General features: G+C 40.3%; 1 protein-coding gene across 3 annotated transcripts in view; it reads left to right on the forward strand.

The window, feature by feature from the left end:
- Nucleotides 1–27,731, forward strand: part of ank1a (ankyrin 1, erythrocytic a) — a 41,811-nt gene that overhangs the window by 6,373 nt on the left and 7,707 nt on the right. For 2 of the 3 annotated variants that reach the window (XM_041998301.1, XM_041998302.1), the window contains exon 1: nucleotides 26,070–26,727. In XM_041998301.1, coding sequence (XP_041854235.1) covers nucleotides 26,509–26,727 — 219 coding nt within the window. In that variant the 5' untranslated portion in view covers nucleotides 26,070–26,508. Of the gene's footprint in view, nucleotides 1–1,965; nucleotides 2,065–2,796; nucleotides 2,896–3,180; nucleotides 3,280–3,462; nucleotides 3,649–3,792; nucleotides 3,892–3,984; nucleotides 4,084–4,170; nucleotides 4,270–4,450; nucleotides 4,649–4,857; nucleotides 4,957–5,060; nucleotides 5,160–5,243; nucleotides 5,343–5,524; nucleotides 5,723–5,836; nucleotides 5,936–6,033; nucleotides 6,133–6,218; nucleotides 6,417–6,523; nucleotides 6,623–6,925; nucleotides 7,025–7,242; nucleotides 7,342–7,429; nucleotides 7,523–7,687; nucleotides 7,761–7,889; nucleotides 7,911–10,340; nucleotides 10,462–10,652; nucleotides 10,732–11,904; nucleotides 12,021–12,102; nucleotides 12,328–12,669; nucleotides 12,825–12,906; nucleotides 13,119–14,732; nucleotides 14,938–15,123; nucleotides 15,221–15,381; nucleotides 15,611–15,743; nucleotides 15,873–15,971; nucleotides 16,092–16,180; nucleotides 16,266–16,443; nucleotides 16,519–16,801; nucleotides 16,934–17,079; nucleotides 17,230–23,639; nucleotides 24,283–24,477; nucleotides 24,827–26,069; nucleotides 26,728–27,731 lie in introns of those variants that run through there. The other variant, XM_041998303.1, reaches the window with a different exon arrangement.

Below are 27,731 nucleotides of genomic sequence, written 5' to 3' on the forward strand. Positions count from 1 at the left end.
GGCAACAGGACTTACAAACAAAAATTTTTTATTTTATTTTTTCATTTTTTGGTTCTAATCAGGTCAATGCAGAAACTTAGCAGCAGTACTTTTAAGTTTATCCTATCTTACATGTTACAGGGAACTGTTATATAATGTGGTTTAATCTGGTACAGATGTTTTTGTGTCATGTTCTGCTCAAGTTTAGTGTGTCACCATTATATATTTGTATTCATGTTTGTGTTTTGAGTGTCCGGCATGCTTGAATCAAGCACTGTGCTGTTATGTGCCATTTTCTGCCTGGCATGTGCATGCTCAGTAAGACTGTTAATCATTTCTGAAAGTGTCAGAGTTTACAGTGTCTCCAGAGTAGGTAATAAATGGGGTAGGGGCTTCCCTTTGCCTCGTGTCTTCCATTCTGCCTCTTTTACGCTGACAGTTGTACCTAGAATGTCCTGGTAGAGGCAGCATTAGTGGGTCTGCTGCCCTCAGGTTCCTGAAACTTGGCAAAAATCCCATATGTGTGCATAAAAGACTCCTCTGGCTCATTAATCTAACTTAGTCATACCTTCCATTTACCCATGCCATCCTAAACATTTTGTAATTAATGCTGGTAATACTTCTGTCACAGTTTCAATGAGGCCTATTCATAGGCCCTACAGCAAACCACATAACTACAGAATTATTTATTAAAAATGACAGTCCAGATTATACTGCTTGAAATGCTTTCACAATGATAAAGGGAGACACCCCATGGACTAAGAATATAACTACATGCTGGAATAAGGTAAATGAAACGAGGATTTGATATGTTAGATTTTCTTGAAGGACACGTTTTTAATTTAATTGTGTTTTTGGCGTTTATTATGTAATTGTGTTACTGTGTAGTGTACATGTACTTGGGTTAAAGTGGTAATCTGCAATGTTCATTTTTGCTGAGTTTGACAGCTATATACACATGCTGTTCTTTGCAATTTTACAGTTAAGGTTCCCTTATATGAGCTATTTGTATATCATTTTTTTGTTTTTAAAAATCCAGATTCAGCTTTCAGTTATACAGTGGCTTTAATATTGCAAAGGTTCATTGTGATAAAATAAACACCACATGTGAGCCATGGTTTTACATGTGTTATTGGAGTTGAATCTTTGCAGTGAATAACATCATTGCTAACTGCATTACAGTTACGTAAAAGTTGTAGATTGTCACTTTAACCTCTGTTCTGACGGTGCTGTTGTTTGGTATATTGTGTCGGTAACATGGGGGGATTTGGTCAGGTGGAGGCATGACTGTGGCAGTTGTGTTTCTGTTTCCCTGTCTGACTGGATGCCTTTGCCTCTGTCACCAGCACGCTGCCTCACTTTTACCCTCCCTTCACTGTGTTTTCTTTCATTGTCTTTCTCTCTCAGCCTAACAATGTCTTCTCTATCCTATCTGAGCTGCGTGTCTTCTATCTCACCTCAGTTTTTTTTTTCCCTTGCATTTTCCCTCCACCATTTCCTCCCTTCCTGCCTCTCCAGTAGCGTGATGGTGTGCAATGGTCTCCCCACTCAGAGGAATAATATCAGTGGTGTGGGAAAGGTCCAACCTCACATGTCCTGTGCGGCTGAAGGAAGGCTGTGTGAGGTCAGACCTATCCCACACGGCTCGTATTCTTCCCAGCCACGAGACCAGCGGCCTGCCATCCCCCTCCCGTCCTCCTCTTCCTCCTGCACCTCTAATCATCATTAAACAAATGAAAAAAAATTTCATCTTGATTTTCATTCCTATAGATGTTGTTTTTGCTAATGACCACTCTGATTCTGAGAGTACTGCATGCATGGTGTCCACTGTAAGTATTTGCTTGCTGTGGTTTGTCACTGTGACAGCAATCAGTTGTTACAGTTGGCATGGCTCTTGTGTTTGTGTGTATACTCTGAATATATGGTTAGAGATTGTAGCGTGTGTAAGACCCTTCGGTATGAGGTCTACCCTTTTCTTTCACACAGAATGGGCTCAATGGGCTGCATCTGGCCTCGAAAGAGGGCCACGTTAAAATGGTGCTGGAGCTACTCCACAATGGAATCGTATTGGAAACCACCACAAAGGTAACCTACCCTGCAAGAAGTACTATAACCTTTGACCCTTAAATATGACTATAAAAAATCTGTGTGTTTTTATTTACTTATAAAGAAATAGTATGAGATGTAAGAGAATTTAGGTATTAAATGAATTAATCTTCTTTTACGTGTGTCACTCCACTGGATTTTTATAAAATGTGAGGTTTTCTTTCAATTTTATATCAGTAAAAGTCAGTATTTTATCAATGTACATGAGACTGAATGATAAAAGAATTTGGGCGATGAGACTCCAATGAGTAGAGCTGTATCCTGAGTGAAGGTAGAAATTTAGCAGGGGCCTTGGATCTGGGGGTGGTAGATTGAAGATCAGGTGAGGATATGACAGAAAATTCTTTTTAAGGTGGAGGGATTTTTGATTGGCTTGGAAAAAAAACAGCATGAAGATAACTGGATCAAAGCACCGGTCACAAATAAAAAAACAGGTTAGTTTGACATTATATGAAGGTAGAAGTGCCTAAGCGAGAAACAAAGAACAGTCCATACATCCAGTAAATATGGCAGATGTGAAGAAACACTTAAGTGAATCTGAACAAATGCATGATTATTTTTACCTGACAAAATGTGTTATTTCCAGTATGTACTTAAATAATGCCAATTTGTTTATCCAGAAAATGTGCACGTCAGAAATACTTTGGATATGGATTTCAGTTAAGACTTTTTACATTGTGTACCTTTGTCCTTTTGTCTGTGTTTAAACAGAAGGGGAACACAGCCCTGCACATCGCAGCCCTGGCAGGGCAGGAGCAGGTGGTCACGGAGTTGGTTAACTATGGAGCCAATGTCAACGCCCAGTCCCAGGTGAGACTCAGAGATGCTCTCACAGCAGTAATCCCAGGACACAGTGAGGCTGCTTTTCAACATCTACTATGTGAACTTTGCTGTGAAAACCATTGTAGTACTGTGACTACTGCAATTCCATCTGTTAACATGTGTCTTTGTTCCAATATTTCTGTGTGTTTGTGTTTCCTCTTTGTGTACATCCTTGTGTGTGCATCTGTGACTGTCTTGTGGTTGCTGTGTTTGTGTCTCCTCTGCGGCTGTGTGTGTGTGTTTGTGTGTCTGTTGTATGTCTTTCTGAGACAGAAGGGTTTCACTCCACTCTACATGGCTGCACAAGAAAACCATCTAGAGGTTGTGAAGTTTCTTTTGGAGAATGGAGCCAATCAGAGCATTCCAACTGAGGTACCAAAGAACTGAGAGAAAAGCTTTTAAAGAGTAATCTCCCAAATTCCTCTATCCCATCCTTGCTGATCCACACTCACTGTGTTTCCATTCTGTTTTGTTCTCATGAGCTTCTCTCCTTATATATCTCTTTCATTTTCTCTTCATGAGTTAACCTCCTTTCAACTCTCCGGTGTGCTGCAGGATGGATTTACTCCACTCGCAGTGGCTCTTCAGCAGGGACATGAGAATGTTGTAGCCCTGCTCATCAACTACGGCACCAAGGGAAAGGTTCGCCTCCCAGCACTGCATATTGCAGCACGAAACGATGACACACGCACAGCTGCAGTGCTTTTGCAGAATGACCCTAACCCCGATGTACTCAGCAAGGTGTGTGGATGTTTATTTGAAAGACTGCAGGCATAGTTGTTCTCATGTTAAGTACATGTACCAACATGTTTATGTGTGTTCTTTTAATAGTTTACCTTTATGTTTTTAGAATGCAAAGAATTATTATTTGCATGTATTTTGCAGACTGGATTTACACCCCTCCACATTGCTGCACACTATGAAAACTTGAACGTAGCTCAACTGCTGCTCAATCGTGGAGCAAATGTCAACTTCACCCCAAAGGTAGGGAACATCTAAAGGTAATAGAACGTCATTTGCTTCTCCTAGCTTTCTGTTTTCTTATGTTTATTTGAGATCATCTGTGTTTCTCTGCAGAACGGCATTACACCTTTGCACATTGCTTCCAGACGGGGGAATGTGATCATGGTTCGACTCCTTCTGGACCGAGGGGCACAAATTGATGCCAAGACCAAGGTGCCAAATAAATCTGTCCTATGTAACTACTGTTGTTCCTAATTTGATCTATCATTAACTACATCACTTACGACCCTGTCTTTCCAGGATGAGTTGACTCCTCTCCACTGTGCAGCCAGAAATGGACATGTTAGGATTATTGAGATCCTGTTGGACCATGGAGCCCCCATCCAGGCAAAGACCAAGGTAACCCACTTGGGGACAACTTAAAAGAATACCTTACCTCTTTTAAAATTAATTGTGAATTGTTGTGTGGTTTAGTTATGAGAAATCAGTGAGCTTTATTTGTTCTGCTCCTTTTCTTGCTGCTTTTTGTGCCAATTATTTTCACACAGATTATAGACAATACATTTTTTTCCTTTTACAGAATGGCCTATCTCCAATCCACATGGCAGCACAGGGAGACCACATGGACTGCGTCAAGCAGCTTCTGCAGTACAATGCAGAGATTGATGACATCACACTGGACCACCTTACCCCTTTGCATGTGGCAGCACACTGCGGACACCATCGCATGGCCAAAGTACTGCTGGACAAAGGGGCAAAACCCAACTCAAGGGCTCTGGTTAGTGAACAGTTAATTTGTATTAAATTTAAAATAAGTAATATATTGTTTAGATATCCATTAGATACACTAGAATCAGTGCATCAATAACTGCTGATCTCAGAAGCATAGTCATCAGACAATAGCTCTTGGGTTTAGTTACTGGTAACAAAAACTGCAAGACTATTTTGCTTTTTGTCGCTGTAGTGACAATGATTTTGTTTTGACAGAACGGCTTTACTCCCTTGCATATTGCCTGTAAAAAGAACCACATGCGTGTTATGGACCTCCTGCTCAAACACTCAGCATCTTTAGAGGCCGTGACTGAGGTAAGGGATCAGGAGATATAGCATAAGTCAGAATATCTTAAAAAATTAATAAAATGAATGAATAAATGAATGTGTCTCTGTTTTTATTCTGTCCTTTCAAACAGTCCGGCCTAACCCCACTGCATGTGGCATCATTTATGGGTCATCTCAATATTGTGAAGATTCTCCTGCAGAAAGGAGCTTCGCCCAGCGCCTCCAATGTGGTGAGTACCTCACAGACCATTTCAAATGACCAGTTTGCATGACTCAAAGCACTGGCATTGACTCTCACTGTTGTTTGTGAACAGAAAGTGGAGACTCCGCTCCATATGGCTTCTCGGGCGGGACACGTAGAGGTGGCAGAGTTTTTATTGCAGAATGCAGCACCGGTGGATGCAAAGGCCAAGGTAGATTTTTTTAACATGCAAATTCCCTGTGAGTTTGTTATATAATATCTGACATGTTCAAGATGACTCAAACACACCGTTGTATACTGTACAAGTGCTAATTTCCCACCTCATTTGTAATTGTACTACAGATCATAGTAGAGTGTGTTGTATTTCATGATTTCTTTCATCTCCCTGGCTAGGATGACCAGACACCTCTGCACTGTGCTGCTCGGATGGGCCACAAGGAGCTAGTGAAGCTTCTGTTGGAGCAGAAAGCCAATCCCAACTCCACCACCACATCTGGTCACACGCCTTTACACATCGCTGCCCGGGAAGGTCATGTGCAAACCGTGCGTATCCTCCTGGATATGGAGGCTCAGCAGACCAAGATGACTAAGGTAAAGCCCACTTACTGACCCTTTTGCAATATTTGGCTGGAATTTGTAAGCCCACCCAGAAGCCAGTATGATCCACTTTAATACTAGTCCACTTTTTTCTTGGTGCCCCTCTAGAAAGGGTTCGCTCCTCTTCATGTGGCCTCCAAATACGGCAAAGTGGATGTAGCCGAGTTGTTGCTTGAAAGAGGGGCCAACCCTAATGCAGCTGGAAAGGTGAAGATAAGATAAAGTGCTTCACTGTATTGAGGATAAGATAAATAATAGATGATTACATTTCTCTCACTGGTGAACTTTTGACTTTGCTTTTACAGAATGGTCTGACTCCACTGCATGTTGCTGTACATCACAACAACCTGGATGTAGTTAACTTACTTGTCAGCAAAGGAGGGTCACCACATAGTGCTGCCAGGGTAAAACAAATATACATATATATATATCAATGCAAATATTATTAATACATAAATATTTCACTACAACCACAATTTTTTTTTTCTAGAATGGCTACACTGCCCTTCATATTGCATCCAAGCAGAACCAGGTGGAGGTGGCCAACAGCCTGCTGCAGTATGGAGCTTCAGCCAATGCTGAGTCACTGCAGGGAGTCACACCTCTTCACCTGGCCTCACAGGAGGGCCGACCCGACATGGTCTCCCTGCTCATTTCCAAACAGGCCAACGTCAACCTTGGCAACAAGGCAAGAACAAATATATAAACAGACCACATATTTGGCCTAAAATAAATTGTTATGTAACTTGATATGTCTTATGTATTTGACTTAGTTTTTTCTATTTCTATACCCAGAGTGGATTAACCCCGCTACACCTGGTGGCACAAGAGGGACATGTAGGCATTGCTGATATCTTGGTGAAGCAAGAGGCTTCAGTTTATGCTGCCACGCGAGTACGACTTTTTTCTTTTTTGTCTTTGCAGAGTGTTCAAAGCCTCAGTTTAAAAACTATTTGTGTTTCCACTTTAAGCTGTAAAAGATAGTGTCTAAGTGCTGCAGCATAAATAGCCTTCCAGACGGTTATGTTATCATCAGTACTCAGCTGACCCTTAAGTTCAAACCTCTCTGACCTCTGGTGCATACTGTTTGAACCATCATTGTAATTTAATTTTCATAAACACTGAATTCAAATTGCAAAGTTATGCGACTGAATAGAAGTGTGTTTAAGAGTTTTCACTGTTTTCTCCCACTGTCAGATGGGTTACACCCCTCTCCATGTAGCATGTCACTATGGAAACATCAAGATGGTGAAGTTCCTTCTGCAACAACAGGCCAATGTTAACAGTAAAACAAGGGTGAGTGTTTCCTGCTGGCTTTTGATCAAACTACAATAAAATTAGCATCAGCTGGAACCATACACCAACCTCACACTCTATCAATAACCACATCAACGCTCCATATCTTGTTTAAAAAACGCATCTTTACCACAGCCAGTCAATTAGGGTTAGAGCACACTAGTTTTCTATTCAACATTTGCAAGGTGTTTTACGTGGACATTTTCTCTTCCTTGCAGCTTGGTTACACTCCTCTGCACCAAGCGGCGCAGCAGGGGCACACAGACATTGTGACATTGTTGCTTAAACATGGTGCCCAGCCCAACGAGACCACTACAGTGAGTATAAATCCACCTGTTTGTCCTCATACTCACTCATAGAGTCTTGTCTTTGCATCTGATCAATCTGCTGTTTTCTTTTCCATAGCATGGTACTTCAGCCCTGGCCATCGCTAAGAGGTTGGGCTACATCTCCGTAATTGATGTCCTGAAGCTTGTCACTGAGGAGACAGTTTCCATGGTAAGAAGTTTTTAAATTTCCTATAGATGCAGCATTGATATTATACAGTTGTGCCTAACAGAAATACTTGAAATACTATAAGAAAAAACATTTATTTATTTATGTTTGCTTTCTTTTTTGTTGTCATATGTAAAACAGCTTTTTCTTTTCTTCTGTATTCTACAGACAACCACAGAGAAACATCGCATGAGTTTCCCAGAAACTGTGGATGAGATTCTAGATGTGTCTGAGGATGAAGGTATAGCACCAGTATGATTATCAATAACATAAAAACAGAAGGAAACAATAGTGTTTAAAGTGTTAAAATATTGTTTTTTTTTCTAATTTATTTATTTATTTATTTATTGTTTTTTGCCCTTTTTTTTAGGAATTGCACAGCTAACATTAGGTATGAATGCCTTTCTTTTTTGTGCAGCATTCATAGGTCCGTTGTCACAAAGTGTGTGTCTCCATTTCAAGCTCACTCCATCTTTGTCTCCTTGTCTCTCTCTTTCTCTCTCAAGTGGTGGTGCTCACTGTGATGGTGGCTCTGGTTTCTCATTGGCATGCACCCATAGCATCCATGTCTGTAACCTCCACATGTCCCTTCAATAACACCCTCATTCTATAACTTCCCGGTTTTCTTTTTTCCCTCCATGTTCTGACATCAGTCATTGTTTTTATAGTAGCAGCGAGAGCCAGTACATCGATCACACCTGTACCTGCCCTGTGAGGTTTTACACTTGGAGTGGAGTGGTGTTGTCTTTTTGAAGTAATTGCTTTGTTGTGTTTGTCTGTAGTCGTTAGTCATAGTGGTAATTATGCATTTTATTGTTTTTATGCATCTTGTATTGCTGTATTTAACAATGGATTTCATGATTAAGAAAAAAGGAATACACAGGGAATTATGACTGACCCTTAAGCTCACCTCAGCGACATGCTGTTGGTATGCTGGTCGTGTAATGACCAAATAAATTATTGTTTGCAGACCACAGTAATAGGTGAGACAAATGGTAACATAGTTTGAAACAGTTTATGCCATTGTTGTCTGAATTGTAATAGCAAAGTAATGCAAGTATAATTATTTAATATTCAAACACAAATTAGAAATATTAGTGTAAACAATATTCTTGTTTCTAGTTCAGTAAATTATCTTTACTTCTAGGCTAAAAATCCTCCCACAAAGAGAGGTATCAGAGTTTGATACATAACGGTTTTCAGAGGGCATCTATTTGACCTTTAAGATATCTTGAATGGATACACCCAATCTTAAGGTGAATATATATTAGCCTCAAAGAGAGCAGCCTGAGCCCCTTGCACGATCACAACATGGAGAGCAGATGTGAGAACCAAAATAAAACAAGAACTGTAAACTAAATGTGTTCAAGCACATGTATTTTTTGTTAATTTAGCTCAAATTCTATGAGAATAACATGTTGGCATTGTATCCAAGTCTTACAATGTAGTGAAAAACGTTATTTACACTTGCATCCTTTTGAATAAAATGCAGTTAACATATCGATAATTATATTTATAATCACCACAGACAACAAAATTGATCAAGGTCAGATGGACCAAAACAACTATATATATATATATATATATATATATATATCATATTTCTTTTTAAAAAAGAAACTGTTTGTCATATCAACTCAAATGTGATTTATCAGTTCATAGGTCAGAGTCACTTTCTGCTGCCCTCAGGTGGTCACAAACACCCCATATGGTGGTTTAATTTTTGCTGTTGGAAGTTCACATCATCACTGACAATAATGCCAGAGGATATTATGTCTTGATATATTTAGTCCCCTGATAATTCAACCAACAGTCAGTGTAGCTCTAATTATAGAAAAGAGCTGAGTCGCTGTCTTAAAGACACACCTCATATCCGGATGGTAAAGTGATATTAGTGATGCATACCCTCCCTTCCATATGATAACATTTGGCCCACACAACACTCATGTGTTGTTTACCAGACAGATGATATACAGGAAATGAGCTGACACACATGAACCTCTGGGGAGAGCACTCACCGAGTCAAACATGGCGTAATGACATCACTCTGGCTCTGGACCTTCCACAGACACCTATTCACACAAGCTGCGCTCATACAGTCACAAAATTTATAGACGCAGGGAAGACTTCTGGTTTCCTGGTGGTGATTCTGAGACATTATTGCGTGTTTTGGGGGGTAAGTAAGCTAAACCCACCTGGACTCATCCAGATATGCTGTTTGTTCAAAGGAGAGTGTGAAACAGCTCATACTCTTCTTATCCTGCATTTTAGACAAATGTGCTGTTCTGATTGTATTTGGCTTCATTTATTTGAGAGTAAATCTCTCCCTGGATCACTCTATAAAACCCCCACTTCAGTAACTTTTTATTCAAAAGACAACACATTTTTGGAATGAATTTTTACTGATGCATGCTCTCACCAGATAGTGTAGTCTGCATATCTTAAATGTTGTTGTCTTTAAGTCCAGCCTACATTCCTGTGTCATCCTCTGTGACTTTACTGAGTAGTAATGTCCAGGGTTTAAAAAGTGTCAGCAGCTTAGAGCACATCTGATTGCAGTGAACTGTAGTGTTCACATCCTCATACATAACTTGTTAAATGTTCCCATAATTCCTGAGTGAAGAACATTGTTACTAATGTCTTGTGTCACCAGTCTAATTCTCAAATAACAGAGCCATCACCAAGTACATCCAGGGTTATCATCTTGTCTAACACTTCTAACTGCTAGTTAACAGCCTTGTTTTCTTTCTCTTTTTCTCTTGTGCTGTTTCACCAACCTGACCACGTCTGTTCGCTCTCTTTGGCATGTTGTTCTCTGAAGGCGAGGAGCTCTTGGGGACAGAAGGGGCCAGGTACATGAAGATGGATGACATGAAAGACCATGATGACGATTTCCTCTCCCCAAAGAAATCACTGGAGTACGAGAGAGGGCTGGGCACAGCGTAAGGGGGGATGTGCAGGGAAGCAGGGTAGAGAGCCAAGCTAGTAGCCATGCCATAATAGGTTGATGGTAGAAGGGAAGGCAACATAGACACACACTTAACACCAGGCTGATCACTTGGGAGGAAATGAGATATGAAGAAATACTTTAACCTGACTTTTTTTCTTTTCTCTCTCTTACTTCATACAACAGGAATTACTCGCCAGCTATTCCCAGGATTCCCCGTGTCTCGCCAGAGACTGTTATCCTAAAAGAACATGAGATAGATCAGGTACTGCAGAGAGCTGCATGGCTGATATACACCAAACTGCAAATATTAAGATAAGATAAGATAAGATAAGATAAGATAAGATAAGATAAGATAAGATAAGATAAGATAAACTTTATTAATCCCCAACAAGGTAAATTCAGGTGTCCAGCAGCATACAATGTTTGCCATAATCAATCACTCTCACTACCAACCACAACATGAGAACAGTAAATAAAATAAGTTAAAAGCTACTATCAATAGTAACAAAGTGCAGAAATAAATATCATACAAAGTTTTCTTCATACTAAAATACTGTAGTCTTAAATTGAAGCATAGTAGAAAGTCAGATTTTGAGTCCCTTGTAGGAATTAAACTCCAAACTCATTGGATCTGTAAAGAGGATGTAATATGAGTTTAGGGTTTTCACTGTCTTTCTTTGTTTCTACACTGCTTTTTTTTTGTTAATATAAAATATCTGCAAAGTTCCAAAGCACTTACTGAAGAGCCTTTTACTCTCCCACCTCTCCTAACCTGTTTGAAATGCCTTATTTGTGGACCAGGTTTACATCTGCTACATATCTACATTGCCATCAAACACTAACTCAGTCCTGCTTATCAGTTATACTGGTACAAACAATGAACAAACGAGTCCAAGATCTGCTTCATCTTTAAACTTTTTTCTCCCTTGTTATCTTGAATTCAGCAGCTTTTAACCATTCAGCTGGACAAACAAAGAAATGTGAGCCTCACTAAAGGTGGGCCCTTAAAGAAAAGGAGCTAGGAGCTAAGGCAAAGCGTTTCAGAAACCTAAAATACAAGCAGTTCTGCTACAGTTAACACTGTGAGAATAATTATTCCAGAAGAAGCCAGCACAAATGATCAGGACATATACTCTTTCATTTCTGGCAACTCCAGTGTTGTTTATTATGTCCCTTGTAACAGGTGGGCTGTTTTACAAAATATGGAACATTCTTTTTTTGCATTATGACTTAAAATTAAAAAGAGAGTCCTTATTTCTGTTAATGATTTGCACAATAGCCACTGTAAAATTAGCAAGTTGCTGATTCAGCATAAACCTCTATCATGGCCCTGTCAATATCCTTTCTCTTAAGTGATGTGCTTTTTGTTTGTATATAACATCGTTTTAAACTGTTACACAATATAATGAATAGCCTTGTTTTCTGTCTCATGTAGCAACACACTCCACTTCCACTACCCAAAGAATATGATGAGGACTCGCTGATTCCCAGCAGCCCAGCAACTGAGACGTCTGACAATGTCAGCCCAGTCGCCAGTCCCATACACACTGGGTCAGTACAGAAGAAAACAGTTTATATTGCTTCATCTCTTTTTATTAGGTTGCTAACTGCCTCAGGCTTTGTTGAACAACAGGTTCCTGGTCAGTTTTATGGTCGATGCTCGGGGCGGTTCAATGCGAGGCAGCAGGCATAATGGTCTGCGTGTCATCATACCTCCACGGACGTGTGCTGCACCCACCCGCATTACCTGCCGCCTGGTGAAGCCGCAGAAGCTGACCAGCCCCCCTCCACTGGTGGAGGGAGAGGGGCTGGCCAGCAGGATCATCTCCCTCGGTCCAGCTGGCATGCAGTTTCTGGGGTGAGCAACTGAAATCTTCTTTTTATTCAGCTTGAATTAATACAAAGTTGATTATTTTTTATGATTGACATCTTCTAAATGTGCAAGAAATATTAGATATCAGCAATTTCTAAAAGAACTGAATTAAATGTTTGTTAAGCTGTTGATGAAAAACTGATGGATAGTGGATAGAGTGTTCTAAATAAGCTGATTAGCTATAAAACATGTTTTATTAATGATAATTATTTTCTAGTTTTTCTCACCATTTCAGTTAGGCTTAGACCATGAAAAATTTTACCTTTTTACTGCTATATATATATTTTTCTAGTGTGTGATATTGATGTACTTCCATGTGTATGGCAGACCAGTGATTGTGGAGATCCCCCATTTTGCTGCTCTGGGTCGTGGTGACCGAGAACTTGTGGTGCTGAGGAGCGAAAATGGCTCAGTCTGGAAAGAGCATCGTAACCGCTATGGTGATGAGGTGCTAGAAACAATCCTGAACGGGATGGATGAGGGTAAGAGTCTAGCGTATGGTTTATTTCACAATGACCAGCATCACTCAATCAAAAATTTAACCAATTCCTCCCCCCCCCCAAGACCTAGAAAGTCAAGAGGAACTCGGGAAGAAGAGAATCCGCCGCATCATCTCCACCGACTTTCCTCTTTACTTTGCTGTTGTGTCAAGAGTCCAACAGGAAAGCGACCTTATTGGTCCAGAGGGAGGTTCGCTGACAAGTAAACTGGTGCCATTGGTGCAGGCCACGTTTCCCGAGACAGCAGTTACTAAACGAGTCCGTCTGGGGCTGCAGGTGAGATGGGACGATGAGGAGAAGGAAAGAGAGGAAAAACAGAATCATTAATGCCTGTGTGCCTTAAAACAGCATGCTGGATTTCTTTTGATTGATTGTGGAATGACCAGATCAAATCAGCAGATGTGCAAAGTTTTGTTGATTTAATTTTATGTTGTTTTTTTTTTGTTGTTTTGTTTTTGTTTTGTTTTTTTTGTTGTTTTATTTTTGTTGTTGTTGTTGTTGTTTTTTGCTTGTTGTGTTTTTAGATGACCTTTCTTTTTGCTTTTATATTATATACTGCATGCACCTGGCACCTTTATAGACCTGTGGACTTCTCATTTCATACTGATATGTAATTGTGTCATCTTTAGCATCTTTATTACTAATGTATTTATGCTACTTACAAGCCTTGTGCATCCCATAGTCAACACATTCATTTGGAATTTTTGACAAACAAGTCATCTGCTTTTTTGTTGAAGCTAGAACAGACTCTATAAGTTAGTCTCTCTTTTTTGTGGTTTTGAAGTTATCACTGTCTAATAAAATAAGCTAGCATGTCTTCTTTTAAAAAGTGGACAGCTGAGGACCTGCTCTTTACACCGATTCAGTCTTAGTTTATTAACCATTTGTTGCCACACAATCTTGTTTGTATGGCTTCACTGTTTTCTCTAAAACACACACCAAAGACTTAAGTGCACATTATCCTCTTTACACACACATTTACTTATAATTTAGTTCTTGCTGTCAGAAATGACTCCAACATCACACAAAATAAGAAGGATTAACTGTAAGATGAAACTAGGAACATTTGGGATCTGTTGTCCCATTTATTGATCTGTATTTATTCTTACTTTTAACTTTTATTCTCAATCTTCTAATCTACAGCTTATCATTAGTTATCAGATATAAACTGAATTCCAGTGTCTGCGCAGACTACAGTAGACCAAACTGGCAGGTGGATTTAGAACAAATACACTAGCCACTGTATGTTTTGGCTGAATAGTTGTCCTGAGGACACATAAATGAATTTATGTAAAGCTAAATATTTTTGCAAACTAACACTTTACTGGCCTCACTACTTCCAAGCTGAAAATACTGAATGTTACTGAATATCAATAAGTTAGATATTGTTAGGATATTCAGAGTTTCTTCGCACAGATTTATTTGAGCAGTTTCATCATTTCTAGGCGACTATTTGTTTAACTAATATTATGTTGTAGTAGACATGTCATGAATGGCCTTGTAAAACCACAGTGCCTTAAAATCTATCCATTTTGATCCATTTTGTATTAATCAATTTGAGAAGCTTTTTGTTAATATACATTGTTGAATTTTACAATAAAAATTTATTTTAAAGTCATACAAGCATTTTGTGTTGCTATTTTCTCTTTAAATGCTTTGTCTGAGGTACTTTACTCACTGTGGGCTTCTTTCTCTTTTTTATCTTTAATTGTTCTTTTTTGATCATCCTTTCTTTTAATTCATTTTCTATTCACTTATTTTAATCTACTTGCTGTCCTAAAATCCCAACATCTTTTTGAAAAAATATCATTTCCATCTTTTTTTTTTTTCTCATCAAATCTGTGCCCTCGTTACGTTCTCCTACTTTCCATCATTTGCTTTCAACTTCAGGCTCAGCCAGTTCCGGATGAGCTGGTTGCAAAGCTGCTGGGTAATCAAGCAAACTTTAGCCCCGTGGTCACTGTGGAGCCTCGGCGGCGCAAGTTTCACCGACCCATCGGGCTTCGTATCCCCCTGCCCCCGTCCTGGAGGGAGAGCCCTCGAGATTCGGGGGAGGGCGATACCACCAGTCTACGTCTGCTCTGCTCTGTCATAGGTACTGCATGACAGTCAGGAGGTGTGTGGGTGGGTTTACTTTCATGGCAAGGAAGGATTTATGGGGCAAAACTGCAGATTTACATGGGTTGACAAATGCCTGACAAGAAACATTGCCATCATTAGACTTCTTCTTCATGACCTTTGATCTCTGCTTTTGCTCTTTTCCTTCCTTTTTGACTTCCAGGTGGTACAGCTCCAGCCCAATGGGAGGACATTACTGGCACTACCAAGCTCATGTACGCTAATGACTGTGCCAGCTTCACAACCAATGTTTCAGCACGGTAAGTACAGATGGCAGCTTTTACAGTTTTAACCATCATACTGTAGAACAGAGTACACATTTTATGTTTAAACATCCCTGAAAACAGCCCAACTATAATAAAGGAAGACAAAAAAAGATTAATGTTCAATGTTGTGATTGCGTACCATTGTTTTATCACAGATTCTGGCTGGCAGACTGTCCTCGGACAGCTGAGGCAGTTTCCTTTGCCAACCTGCTCTACAGAGAACTGTCAGCTGTACCCTACATGGCCAAGTTTGTGGTATTTGCAAAGATGAATGAGCTGCGCGAAGGCCGTCTGCGCTGCTACTGTATGACCGACGACAAGATGGATAAAACTCTGGAACAACACGAGAATTTCACAGAGGTGGCACGCAGCCGAGACATAGAGGTCAGTTCAGATACCAGGGTTGTATTTCTTCACTAATGCATGAATACCTTAGACTTATTACTGTAGGCTTGTTGAGTATGTTGATAAGGAGCAAAAAGTGCTTTGAGGTAAGTTCTTAAATCATATATTGCAGGTGATGGAGGGGATGCCACTTCACCTGGAGTGTTCAGGGAATCTTGTGCCAGTGAGGAAGGCCACACAGCAGCCTCGCTGCTTTAGTTTCCAGGCCTTCAGGGATAACAGACTTCCTGTCTCTGTTAAGGTGTTACAATTGGGCTTTATTAATGTTCTTTTCTTTCTTACTGCTTCTACATGAGCATTTTTTCCATTTGCCTAGTGTTTGTTCATCTGTGCACCTCAGGTGAGAGACAGCAGTAAAGAATCAACTGGATTTTTATCCTTCTTGCGCAAAACAACTAAATATGAGGATAGCCAGCACGTGCTCTGCAACCTCAATATTACTATGCCTCCATGTATTAAGGTAAAGCTTTAAAACCTTGCTTTACAAAGGCACATACAGTGTATTTGTAAAAAATTCTGACTTTACAGGTTTTTGCTTGCAATTGACAGATTATTGGGAGTGAAGACCGGAGGCGAACTCTGACCCCACTGGCTTTAAGAGAACGATACAGCGCCCTGAATGAGCCTGCTATGGGTATGAGTCTTTTATCTCACACGATAGTTATGTCTGCTTCTTCAGTTGGTGATTATTTAATAGAAGCACTGTATGATTTTAAACACCTAATGTACAGCACATTCAGAATCCATGATAATCTCAGCTTTATAATCGACAGAGGGAGATGTTAAAGTTTCAGTTGCTCTGAATTTTGCAGCATCACTGAGCGCCATGGAAAGGACAGAGCTGAAGATGGCTGTGATTGCAGAGCAGCTGGGACTGAGCTGGGCTGGTGAGTGAAAACTGAGAGTACACGAAGTCTGTTTTCATGTGAACCATCCATGTTTATCTTTTGTCTGACAAGCAGACCTGACACGAGGCAGCTGATTAAACAAAGTTAGAACATGGTGCCTAGCCAATGAAACTAATTATTTTCTGCTTCCCTGCCAGATGCCATAGCTATTTTATAGAGAGAGTATTCTGTGAAGGCTTGAACCACCCTCAAGAACAACAGGATGACATGTTATACACATTTCCTTTCTTTCTTGATCTCCTCTGTCTCATTTTCTAAACAGAGCTGGCACGTGAACTTCAGCTCAGTGTGGATGATATCAATAAGATCCGAGTGGAGAATCCAAACTCCCTGTTGGAGCAGAGCTCTGCATTGCTCAACCTGTGGGCCACTCGTGAGGGCAAAAGAGCCAAAAGTAAGTGAATTACATATGGTGTGAATTTCTCACTTTTTTTTCCTCCTCCCTTTTTTATCTAGTATTTCAAATCAGTGTACTTGAAAACTTCTACTTTTCTTTTGCCCTCCATGTTTGAGTCTTTTCTTTGTGTGTTTTCTCTGCAGTGGAGAGCTTATATACAGCTCTGAAAAATATTGATCGTATGGACATCATCAATATGTTGGAGGGCCAACCCCCTCAAAGACAAGGCTCCCGCGATCTCAGCAGACGCCGACATAATGAGAGAGACCACCTTTCCCCTGGTATTACAAATGGTAAGCTCCCTCCCCAGATCCCACAATGCAGCCCACCCCTCTTTTCCTTCTGCCTCAACCCCAAGCCACTTTTCTAATAAACATACAGTGGTACTCAAAGTTTGTGAACCCTGTAGAATATTTTATATTTCTGAATGAATGACACCAGATTTTCATATTCGACTATTAAGTTCAGAATGAATCCAGCTGAGAAATTAGCTGAAATATCCTGATTGGTGATTTATCTACTGAGGAAAATAACTCAGTATTACATATCTTTAAAATCATCTGCTAATCTAAGAGGTTAACATACTTTTGCCACTCACACATGTGTAATATTGGACCATTTTCCTCAATAAGACATGACCAAGCATAATGGTTCACTTTACTGGATTCTTTTAATCTATTTGAAGAACTGTGAAAATCTGATGATGATCTTTTTTTTACTTTTGTTCCTTCTTTTTTTGCAGAAATATAGGAAACTAAACTATTCATAAACTTTCAAGCACCATTGTACTCCCTTTTCCCTAAAAATCCCTCTTGCCAAGTGATGTTTGTTTCCCTCTGAATTCTCTGTTTTCCTCATGTCTTTCTTATGTCCATGAAAGCTGCCACAAATGTTTAACTTTTGCAGGATTTTGCCTCAGCAACATGAAGCTGGACTCAGGACACTCCTACTGTACCACAACTTCTTTAGAGCCTTTGGTTATGCATTTTACACTCTACACACATTATGTACTGCTATGAGGTTTTAAGGAGGACGTTCACAGAAAATGAGGATTGAATGCTGAATGTTGGTTGATTACTGGTGTTGTAGAGACTTAAATGAAGGACTGAAATAATCACTCAACACAGATCAAGTATTCCATCATGAATAGTTTAGTGGTGTTTTCAATTTTTTCTGCTTGACTAATTTTGAATAAATTATCAGTCATCTTATAAAATTGATATTTTAGACCTTTGTGGGTCATTTACAATTTGAATTCATTTTAATTTACATGATAATTTGTTAAATAACACTTTGTCATACATGATTAGTCCACACAGGCTATAAGTAAAGCTCATTTATCTGACCCTCTGAGCAATTGTCAGTCCAAAGTCTTTTACTCTTTTTCCTCATGGTTTCTTTCACTCATGCATATTCTACATCATACTGATTCCATTTTCACCTCTGGACTTATGTTAGCTCTTCTTCCTCCTGGACTGGCTTCTCCTCTCTGTATTCAGTGCAGATGACGAGTTAGTCGGACAGGAGACAGGTCCTCTCTGTGAAAACTGGAGTAATAATCAGAGATGTAACTATGCATACATCTGTGACCATGATGGTCAAAGGGTGAAAAGGGGAGACATTCAGATCACCGCCACAGTGAATCTGATAACTGCGTATGTGTTCAATCTGTCCATCTGTCTAGCTACCTGCCTCCCAAAAGCCGTTCCTGCTTTGACATGGTGGCTTTGAATACATGAATATTGAGCCAGCTGTTTATTTTACACTGATCATAAAATTCTAGAGGTATATGACCTACAGACCCAGTGTAAGACATCTTAGAAGCACATCTGATCAAAGAATGTGCAGGTAACAGTAGAAAATACATTTATTTATTAATGCTTTATAAAACTATAAATAACAATGAAGCCACACACTTAAAATACTTAAATTGCCTTGGTATTTCTTTTGGACTTCTTTACACTGAAGAATAGTTGTTTGTTTTGTTTTTTTGTTTTGTTTTGTTTTGTATTGTTTTTGCCAGTTTGTTTCATTGGTTAATTCATGGATTTAATTTGTTTTTCTCCGAAGTTAGATGAGACAATGATGTTGGTATCATGTAAGTCTGAAGACACACTTAGCATAAAAACTGGAGACAGGGGGAAACAAATACTGCAGCCAGACTACATCTGGGCTTTATGTAAATCTCCAACAAAAACATAATCTTAGATTTTAGAGGTGGTCACTAAAAAAATGAATCCAAATGTTTACTCTTATACAGAAACCAAGAGCAGCCGGGCTCTGGTGTTTTTTTAACACCGTATTCTTGTGATATTGAGATAATTTATCTCGTTATCTTGAAAAAACAAACTTGGTTTTCTTGAGATAACGGATTGTTAAAATGCAGGGTCACGTGAGGGCTGGAGCTGTTCCTCGTCCATCACAGAACCAACACAGAATTTAGAAACTCAAATCAGCAACATGCTTGTCTTTAAACTGTGGGAGGAAGCGGGAGAGAATATGTAAAGTCCACACAGAGAGCTTAGCCATCATCCTCTCTTCTAACATGGCAACTGGTTGTTCAAGGGGCATCCCAGCAGAGCTCATCTGTACCAGGATGCCTCAGTACAGTCAAGCCAGCAAAAGATGTAAGCTGTCGTCAGATCGAGGAACATCTATCACTGATCAATACATCCAATTTTACTTCTATCAAGTATGACAAAGGCTGAAATTGCGACATGTTTATTAAGTTTTAAAATTATTCACAGAATTACACATATAGGCCATGATTCCCTCCGCTGCTGTCATGGAGTCTATTTTCATCAGTAAAATCAGGTTAAACACAGTAACACTTACTTTTGAGCTCACGTTAATCATCGTATCTTGAGAAAAGAAACTTATTTTCTCAAGATAATGAGAAAATTAACTTGTTATTGCGAGATGACGATAAAAAAATTATAATAAAAGTTGAGCCTGGCCACTCTCAGCTTCCGTATTTTTTCATTTTCAGACATAATAACTTTTCCTTTATGTTTCCAGCCGTAGTGCTAAGTTAAGCAGACTGGCTGCTTTGTATTTACAGGGGTATCTTGGGAGTGGTGTCAATCATACTATCTCAAGCTTGGCAATGAAACTTTCCATACAAAAATGTCACATTGCTTAAAAAATGAGAATGCAGCATTGAAAAAAACTGCATATTTCTTATGATCAGGAAAGTGATTTGTTTTTTTTTTTCAGATAAAAAAAGGAAAAAGCTTCTGTTAAATTAAAAAATATCCAGGATCAGTTTTGATTTATAGATCAGTTCCACCTCTAAGATTTGCTCATACAAATTAAATAAGCTCAGATCATGACAGAAAAGCATCTCTTCTTTTAGACTCATGAGAGCATCTAAATTCTTTCTGCCTGTGGTTGCATGTTTGAGTCTCTTTAGGGTTAATGTTGGTGCACTGAATGTCCTTTTGGGAGCCGTGTTTTCATTCCCTGTGAATCTGTCCCTCTCTGTGTTTCTCCGGACATGTCATCTGCAGCCTAGCCGCCCTACTCTTCCTCCTTCTCACTCCTCTCCGAACTCTGACCTCATGCCGACCTCATGTTGACCTCTGACCCATATCTGTAGCTTTTTTCTTTTTTTATCCTTTGTTTCGTTGCAATTGGTGCATTGCCTTTATTTTTATTCTTGAAAACCCCACCTTTTTAAGTGTCCGCTCTGTGACAGATACCCCTCACGCAGATTTCAGCACCCACTGGGAGGGGGGAAGGTGACCCCTCACTCTCTACCTTTCTCACACTGTTTCTGTCTGTGTTCATCACCCTGGTTTATATTCCTCTTTCTCTCTTGCTGCTCTTCTCTTTTTTTCCCCACTCTGTCCTTTCCCTCTTTTCCCTCCCTTTTTTCCCCCTCCTGAATGACTGCACGTGCACCAGACTTCCATTGCTCATCTCCCTCTGTGTTTGCATGGAGGCACTGGGATGATGGGCAGCAGTAACACTAGCTTGTTGGAAATAATGCTTCAAACACTGCATTAAAGCTGCTTGACCAACAGACATGTATCTTTGCATGGCATGTAGAGTGAGAACGACTATGTATTCTGTCCCTTTTACTCCTCACTTATTAGTTGCAAGGGGAGTTAAAAAAGGTGACAAACCTTTTTTGAGAACTTTGACTTGTGTCTGCTCTGTTCATGTATGAATGTTACGGTTGTTTTGTGTGTCACTGGTCTTATGTAAACTGTCCATCTTATTTTGTGTGAAAATATATGATGGTCAATCTGTCCCTTCTCTTATTGTAAATGTTCTTTTTTTTTATGTGAACTGCTGTCAAACCAGTCTGTGTGAGTGTATCAGTGTGAGCGCTTTTCTGTGCTTTAATATATTTATAAGTTCTTTGTGGATTTCATATTCATGGAATTGTGTGTTTACAGGCAAAAAGAGTACATTTTCTTGCCTTGTATCTTTATGTAAGCTTCACTGCTTTGTTTTGTGTACTAACTGTTTTTCATTCAGTCATGGGGTGGCTATCAGACAGTTAATTTTCATATTCACCCCTAACATTTCTTTATTTTTTGTCTCTCGCAAACATATTTTTCTCATTATCATCTATACTGACAAAAGAGGTTCTTATTTTATATAATCAAAAACAAAAACATCAAGTCCTGATATAGAAGAAATTTCATGAACAGACTAATGACAAATACAACCCCAGTCACTTATGTTTATACTGCCATCAAATGTTGCCATGGTCATAACGTATTTTATAACTTGTGCTGAGAGGTATTATCACAACTGAAGATACAAAAGATTGCTATCAGGGTAGGGTGTACAGGAGCCAGGAATAGATGCAAAAATAAAGCTGTGTAAATCACAGGGTATATTTACAGCTCATGGAGGAAACTGTGCGAGATGACTGGAGTAAATGTTGCAGATGTTTATGTTTTCACCTTCATCAAAACACATCTAAAAATTTGACAAAATTATTAAAATCTGTCGACTTCTTAATGCTTTTTCAGTCCCTGTGAGCTGACTCTGCTTTTAACTTTCATTTCTGAGATACTGCTAGTCTAGTGTGACATTCAGTGGTTCTGAAAGCTGTATATAACATATTTTAATTTAAACTGAATGTCAAAGACCAAGCCATAGTTTAAACTGTGCACAGAAGTTCAAAAATAAATTCTAATTTGTCAACGTTGACCACGAAGAGACTCAAATATATTGCTGCTATTACATTAGACAAAGCACATTAGTACTAAGAAAATATATTGGAAATTGTTAGTTTGTACTGACTGACAGCAGTCGGAGGGTAATTCAGAAAGTAGGACTAGGAGGTCGTTTTTGCCTTTTGATGTCTCAAATATCTCCTCCACTCTCAGCAGTAGCCTACTGCCACCCATGAATCAAGTTACACCCTGTGGTCTGCACAGTGTTTTTATTGCTATGCAGTATTCATACACAGTCAGCCTTATGTATTCTGTACTGTGTTCTCTGGACCACTCCTGATTTATCCTCCAGTAGAAGCACTTTTTAGTCTTATGTCCTGAGGTGTCACAGTCATGCTCACTTTGTTTAACATCACATTCTTGCTTGAATATTCATAGAATTTCCAAAAAGGGCTCATTTATAGAACAATTCATGTAGTGTGGTCAAGTTACAAGACATAATATAACATTTCACTTTTTTTATTTTAACTTTATTTGTATTTGTTTTCAAAATATAATATTTGCAGAGGTAGAGGGCGCTCCTTTTTGTCTAAAATCGTATCTTTCTTTCTTTCTTGAGGATGTGCAGTTATCATCTCTATTTTAAAAAATCCCAACTGCTGCTGTGACATTGTGTACTGTCATACCAGGTCCAGTTGTGCAAGAGTGTTCAAATAGCATCTGTAGGAGTGACCTGAGTCCACAGCACATTGACAACGTGCAGTTTCACCAAATGTTATAAGTGGGTTTGAAATACTAATTCAACATTTTGTTTAAGGCAGCAACCATGAGGCTTGTTCAACAAAGGAAAATTCTTCTGTAACTGTGTTTGCATATATAACAATATAGAGATATATTGAAAGCATCATATTAAATTTATAAATCAGTGAGAGAACCAGCAGCTTTATGGAGTAAGCTGCTGAATGTATGTGTCTGTGTGTGCACTTGGGTGTGAAGAGAAAATGAGATTGCTTGCGTGCATGCTATTGAGCCTGACAACAATATTAACTTGCCTGTTTCTGAGAGAACTTGAATGCATGCATCTCTGAATGTGAGTGTATGTGCGGGTTAGTATGAGACCAAGAGTGTGTGTCCCTGCTGGACAGGTGTCAGTAACCCCTCTCCGTCTCCCTGCAGGTGGCAGCCAGCAGAGCAGCATCAGTCACTGCTGGGTTTGAACCCCTGTCTCAGTCTCACGGCCCACCTGGTTGTGTCTGCTGCTGCTGCCGCTGCTGCTCTCACCGTCAGCACTGGCTGATTGAGCTTGACAACCTTCTTCTTCTAAAAGCTACCCTTGCTCTCTAAGCTAGTTGCACCTTTATTCTAGCTCATATTGTCTTGGCCCTCCTCCCTCTTTCCTTCCCCATTCCTCTCCCATTTGTCCCTTCAGCCTCCTCTACTCCTCCCCTAGATGCCCAGCTCCTGGGCAGGGGCACTTACCCCCTCCCAGGGCACCAATGCTGTGGGGTGAGGTGGGGAGCGAGGCGGGGGGGCCGGGTGTCAGTGTGCCTCTCTCTGTCTCGCTCCAGGTTATGGGTTTGCGCAAGAAGAGCTCCTCTCACCGGCGTCCATGCAATACAGCCTGCCCTCCCCGCTGGGTGCTGAGCCTTACTGGCAGGAAGTCTCCAGTATGGACTGCGCACCCATTGCCACCACAGAAGAAGACACCCTGATGGAGATGTCCGATGTACAGGTGTGGCCCTCTGGTAACAGTCCCTCTTTGGTGCCTGTGGAGGACTCCTCACTGGAGTGTAGCAATGCTGATGACTCAGAAGGTCTGCTGGGATTGCCATATGGAAGTCTGGGCCGGCCGGTCAGTCAGGCCAGCGCAGCCAGTGGAGGGGGTGGGATGCTGAGTGGCTCTATTGAGCTGCCAGAAGACGATTCAGAGATGGGAGTTGACTCACTCAGCACCACCACACCAGCCTCACTTGGGGGCACCATTTCTGGGATCAATCTTAACGGGATGAACAATGGTCAGGGGTCAGAGGCAAGTTCAGAGGCATCAGCTGTCACAAATACAACTGGCGGTGACGGAGCTGGAGGAGGAGGAGGAGAAGGCGGGACGGGTTCAGAGGAAGGACTTTCTCTTGTTGCAGGACAGCAAAGGGTGTATGCTCGGTTGAGTGAGTCACCTGGTCTGAGCTGTGTTGCAGATCGGAATGGAGACAGGTTAGTAGGACCTCTGGATGCCTCATTGGTTTTGCAAAGTCACATTAAAACAAGCAATCCCATTTTACATTGTTGTACATCAGTCCCAATTTTATGAGGAAGAAGTGTCCACCAAAGGGTTCTGTTTTTAATTTTCTAAGTAAACATGAATACTGCATGGACTTCCTCCTCATTTATCCACTGATCTCCTTTCAGGTCAGGTAATGTTGGAAACGGAGGTGGTGGAGGCTCTTTCCTTTCCTACCTGCAGGAACAGACAGGCCCAGGGTGGGTCCCCGTCACTGACCCGACTCAGGCTTGGGTAGGGACCCAGTCTAAATCTAGGCAGGCAGTGGAGACCATGATTTCAACAGTGCGTAATGCTGTGGATGGAGACCAATCCCGGGTATCCCAGGAGGCCTTGCTTCAGCCTGTGAGAGACATGGGGCATTCAGAGATCTTGCGGGGGCACTTCCGAGGTACCCAGCCATTTGAGAAGGGTTTGGGATTTCCACACAGGGTGCCAGAGCTGAGAGCCTGGGATGATGTGCGCATAAAGGGCCAGGTGAGTCACTCTCACAGCAAAAGTCAGCAAATGTCTGTACAAATTTCAAGACTATTTATCCAACAATTGAAATATTTCTGGACCAAAATTTTGCAATTACATGAACTGGCATCTACACAAGCACACGGCTGGCAAAATTTGATTAATCTGCCTGGGTTTAATCTTTACTGTATCTACATTTAACTGGTTAAGCTCCTTTTGTACTGGACAAAACCCAACAACAACCATGTTTACATTACCTGCAATATTGTTCACTGCAAAATGAAATTCATTCCAATAAAGATCAAATTTGACAGGTGACAATAATGACTATGAATGTCTTGTATAATAAAAATAAAAAAATCATCTGAGCTCCTAAAGCTGACAGGGAGAACCTACAGATAATCTGCATCAGATAAGGTTAAGGTGATTAGTAGATCACTCTGCTCTGCTGTGTAGGGCTGCCACCTGTGGTCCAGCCAAATATAGTATAATAAAGTCACACTTATCAGAAATGATGGTCCACCACAGCCTGCAGGATTGTCTAAGGCCATTCCTTATGCTGTTGAAGTCTGCAGGATTGTTTCTGTAAGAGATCTTTGAAATGTACCTCACTAATAATGTGAGGGTAACCAGTGCTGCCTCTGACAATAGAGAAAGAGACGTCTTTTTTTTTTTTTGTACTTACATCACAAGAAAAAAAACTGCATGTATTTTTTTTATTATTATTTTTGGAGAGTCCAGCTCCAACCATCTCTCTAGGCTGTTTTGGCAGATATAATACCACACAGTTGATGGTAATTCAGAAGTGTGGTGCATTTTATGTATTGATTTCCTATGTCTCCCTAAGAAGTAACGCCTTGAAAAGAGACTTAAAATTCAAATCAACATTATATTATGCACAATGGATTCTGTACAGCAAACATTAAATACAGCTACACACAAACACACACACACAGGGTGTAGGGCCCAAGATGGGCACAAACAGCATGTCCAGACAAATATAGAAACCATTCTCACTCTCCCTCTCATGTTACATGATCCTCACCCCGGTCATTCCCACATGTTAACTTTTCTGGCACAACACAGATACATCATACTGTAAAGGACAGTAGCCATGAAAGTGTGTCAGTGAAAATATAGTTACATTTAGGACCGTTGTGGATTTGATATAGCATGTTTCTAACTGTGACCCACTTCATTTGGAGGTTGCAGAATTGTGTTTAGTGAGATGACTGTTCTTCTGGCCGTGTGCATCATAAGAATGACAAGTATTATTTAGTTAAAGTAATAGGCAAAGTCAGTGGTGCCTTTCTGCAGCACACAGAAAGCTATGCAGGAGTAGCTAGGAGTATTTAAAGACCACAGATCACATGGTCAGATTGCAAGAGAGGTGTGAATAGAAGTCTCCCAAAGTTGCTTTTGGACATCTTTAACTGGCTGATCCTGATCTGAGGAAGGAGAAGGAATAAAGAGTTGATCAGAAGGGCCCACTGCCCCAGCTCATAGAGGACAGATATGATCTGAAAAACATAGCACCACTTTGACTGAATCGGGGACCCAAGGCAGGTGGCTGCAGCTGTTACCTTCTTTCTGAGCTGAGAGAAGGGCCGTGTGGGAAACAGGAGTCACTGAAGGCTGACGGGTCGAAGCTGCAGCAGTCGCACAAAGTGTGGTGATTTGCCGGGGATTAAATTGGGGGAATGTGGGCCCTGGTGACTGAACTCCTCTTCAGCTTCGTGTTGCTGGCTTTTCTGGTAATCAGCTGTCAAAATGTCCTCCATATAGCCAGCGGCTCTGTGCGGTCCGTGCTTACCTACATACACACTCAGCTGGACCATGAGCTCGGTGAAGTTGAAGGAGTAGCCGACGAAGAGGAGAACGTGACCACTAGGGTGGTCCGCCGCAGAGTCATTCTTAAGGTACAAAGAGAGAGGCATAGGAGAGTCGAGTCAAATTTGAAGAAAAGATTTATTAGCAAAGAGCGGGAGGGAATATTGTTTGAAGAATGCAGTGTTTTTAATTAAATCCTGAAATGGAAGGTTTGTGGAAATATGAAAAAATGATTTAACATGTCTCATTGCAGTTAAGGGGAGGAAGATTGAGGAAAATTGCAGTGAGGATTAGTTAAGGACACAGTGCACAAGAAAATGTTGTATATCCTTGGACAATTAGTGATATTTAATTCTGTGACTTCAGAGTACTTGTGGCTAAAGTTAGCATAAAGTGTTATAAATGTAGAAAAACTGTCTTCAGCTCAATAAATTTGGACCAGCTTTCAACTGGCACCTTACCAAAAACACATCTAAATCTAAAATTTTGTTCTTTAATTCAGGACTTCTCCAGCTCAGCTTTCTCTTGACTTCTGCAGCTACAAGCATCATTCTGACACAAAAATAGCCATGTAGACACACTGTAGATTATCAATGGTTATAACTGTATTATCATGACCTTCATATAGAGTAATTACAAGTGCCTACAGAAACATTAGTGAGCACTAAAGATTCCAGTTGCTCCCACATAAAAGCCCTCTAACCCCTCAAACATCTACTGTTTCTCCACTGCGTTTCTTCTTAGTGGAGAAACAATTACAGTGACAAATACACCCATGTTTCATATGGAGATGTAGTGCTCTGTAAAAGTAGAATAAACAGAATGCATTGAAACAGAAATAACTTGCATAAAATGTTGAAACTAAGATGTCCTACAGCTAAAAACAAGTATTTGCTTTCACCAACACACATGAAACAAATTGGAAAAGGGCCAATGAAAGACTGGAAAATCTGTGCAATACTAAAAATGTATCTAATGAAACATCTGTCACTAAAATATTCTAAACGTCAATGGCAACTGTGATATGATTAGATGTTAAAAGAACATTTTAGAAAGGCAAAGGCTGGGTATATGATTTCCATTTTTGTGTGTA

This window comes from Melanotaenia boesemani, chromosome 11 (genome assembly GCF_017639745.1).
Source record: "Melanotaenia boesemani isolate fMelBoe1 chromosome 11, fMelBoe1.pri, whole genome shotgun sequence".
NCBI lineage: Eukaryota > Metazoa > Chordata > Actinopteri > Atheriniformes > Melanotaeniidae > Melanotaenia > Melanotaenia boesemani.